This window comes from Hipposideros armiger, unplaced genomic scaffold (genome assembly GCF_001890085.2).
Source record: "Hipposideros armiger isolate ML-2016 unplaced genomic scaffold, ASM189008v1 scaffold_819, whole genome shotgun sequence".
Taxonomy (NCBI): domain Eukaryota; kingdom Metazoa; phylum Chordata; class Mammalia; order Chiroptera; family Hipposideridae; genus Hipposideros; species Hipposideros armiger.
This window is the reverse complement of record NW_017732169.1, coordinates 541,753-544,005: the sequence shown is the minus strand read 5'-3', so window position 1 is coordinate 544,005 and position 2,253 is coordinate 541,753. Positions and strand designations below refer to the sequence as shown.

General features: G+C 46.2%; 1 protein-coding gene across 1 annotated transcript in view; it reads left to right on the top strand.

Annotated features, from left to right (window-relative positions):
• Positions 1–700: 700 nt before the first annotated feature.
• The window catches only part of TCHH (trichohyalin), a 5,925-nt gene continuing 4,372 nt past the window's right edge, over positions 701–2,253 (top strand). The window contains exons 1-3 of the mRNA XM_019628946.1: positions 701–838; positions 1,518–2,098; positions 2,132–2,248. Of these exons, the coding sequence (XP_019484491.1) occupies positions 701–838; positions 1,518–2,098; positions 2,132–2,248 (836 nt within the window). The remainder of the gene's footprint in view (positions 839–1,517; positions 2,099–2,131; positions 2,249–2,253) is intronic.

Here is a 2,253-nt window from a genome sequence, read left to right as displayed (position 1 = left end):
AAGTACCTCTCAGAAGCTTTCAATAACTGAGTATCTGTCACATGTCTAACTTAAGGCATAACGTGCACTGTTTTCTGCATTGGTGTATCTGAATATCACAATGCCACCTTTAACTAAGAAGGAGTGCTGAATCTTAGAACTGGTGACTTACGAGTTACACTCCTAGATCTCTTGGAAACTATAATGTTGGGGGAAAAACCCACATTCCCTTTTTATTGTTCTAGTTACCACCAAATGTTTTGCTGCCACGGTTAGGTGTACATGGCTGCAACCCACTTCAAGATACCCTTAGATCTTCCCTCACCTTTTGGCTTTCACCTATCCTCTTTGTTCAACTTTAGAGGAAGATGGGATGAGCAGTAACATGTTGAATTTCAATTCCTACATTCTTCTCTTTCCTGTCTGATCTGATATACGCTAGGGAGCAGGAGGAGAGAACAGGAAAGCATATGGGTAATCCAGATTGGGTGGACAATCAAAAGCTGACTACAGTGGTCTGAATTCCTCTGGCCTAAAATGTCTCAGAATCTCTCTTCCCCTTTCGAAGTACAATAGTCAAAGATAAAATGGTTTGAAAGTCCAGGTTGAAAATAACTACTGTTGCAAAGTCAAATTATTTAGGGATCTGCCTGAAAGAGTTTTGAATCTGAATCCTATTTTATTGTTTTAGGTTTACTTGAACTTGAAGGAAGGAAAAAAAATGTCTCCACTTCTGAGAAGCATCTTTGATATCACTGAAATTTTCAATCAGTATGCCTCACATGATTGTGATGGGGCGGCACTATGCAAGAAAGACCTGAAGAACCTCCTTGAAAGGGAATTTGGAGCTGTCCTTCGGGTAAGAAAAAAGAAGAAAAGGAAATTTCTCTACTGACTTAGGGTTATGAAATTTCTTCTCAGGAGAGACCAGAGTAAGGAATGGTGACTTCATACTCATAGTCTGAGTACTAAAGGAGTTGCTAGCAAGTATTTCATGTACTTTGATGGCAATGTCAATGTGAATGAATTGTTCATGGGAAGTTACAACCAAAGATGTCAGATTAAACTAGACTTGGAAGGAACTTAAAGTTACTTCCAAATTTCAATAATTAAAATCAGCCTGTTCATTAGTAAAACGGTATTACCATACATGTTTTGTTCTGTTTTCAAACATGGAATAAAAGTTAAATCAGGGTGCTGGCTATTTCAGACAGAAATGGCTGGGGCAAACTTTCATAAATTTCCATACTAGTTCTCTCTTGAGGATGAGTTCATTCTTATTCATCCAGCTAAAGCGAACTTGTGTTCTTTTCATCAGCATTAAATTACAAGACGCAAAAATGTCCAACGAATGTATGTTACAAAAATGGTGTTCACGTTTTACATGGGGACAAGCCTCCCTACACACTGGGGTTTTCCTCGTTGCTCTTAATGTCTTTTGAATGTCAGCATATCATAAAAATACACGTATGTGTGAAAGTTTACTACGTGTAAATGGTACATTGTAAAAAAATTTTTTGTTTTCCTCTTTTTCATAGAGACCACAAGACCCTGAGACGGTGGATGTGATCCTGGAACTTCTGGATCGCGACTGTAACCGGCTTGTCGATTTCAACGAGTTCCTCCTGTTCATATTCAAGGTGGCTCAAGCTTGTTATTACGCTCTCGCCCAGGCCTCGGGGTCAGAGAAGGGAGCCAAGCGTGGGGGGAAAGGGACCCCGTTAGAAGATCGCTGGCAAGAAGAAGAGCAAAGGAGGTTGGAGCCCCGGGACCGACCGCTGGAAGAAGAACGCAGGCAGAAGAGGCAGGAACTGGAGCAAGCGCTCGCAGAGGAAGAGGAGGAACCGTGGGAGAAGCAAGAGAAGCGTGAGCAGCGGCTGCAAAGGCGAGAACGCGAAGCGCGCTGGGAGCAGGACGAGCAGCGGCCGGGGCGCAAGGGGCGCGCGCCGGAGGAGTTTGCTGACCGAAAGCGAGAGAGGCGAGAGCTGCAGGAACGCCAGCGCCTTGAGCAGGAGCAGCGCGAACGCCTGGAGGAGGAGCTGCCCCGGCGAGAGCGGCAGGAGCTGAAGCGGGAGCGCCTGGAGGAGGAGGAGCAGCAGCTGCAAAGGCGGAGGCGCGAGCTCCAGGAGCGGCGCTTGGAGCAGCAGGAGAGGCGCGAGCAGGAGAGGCGCCAACAACTGCTGAGGCGCGAGCAGGAGCCGCGCTTGGAACAGGAGCTGAGGCGCCAGCAGGAGGAAAGGCGTGAGAAGGAGCTGAGGCGCGAGCAAGAGCCAC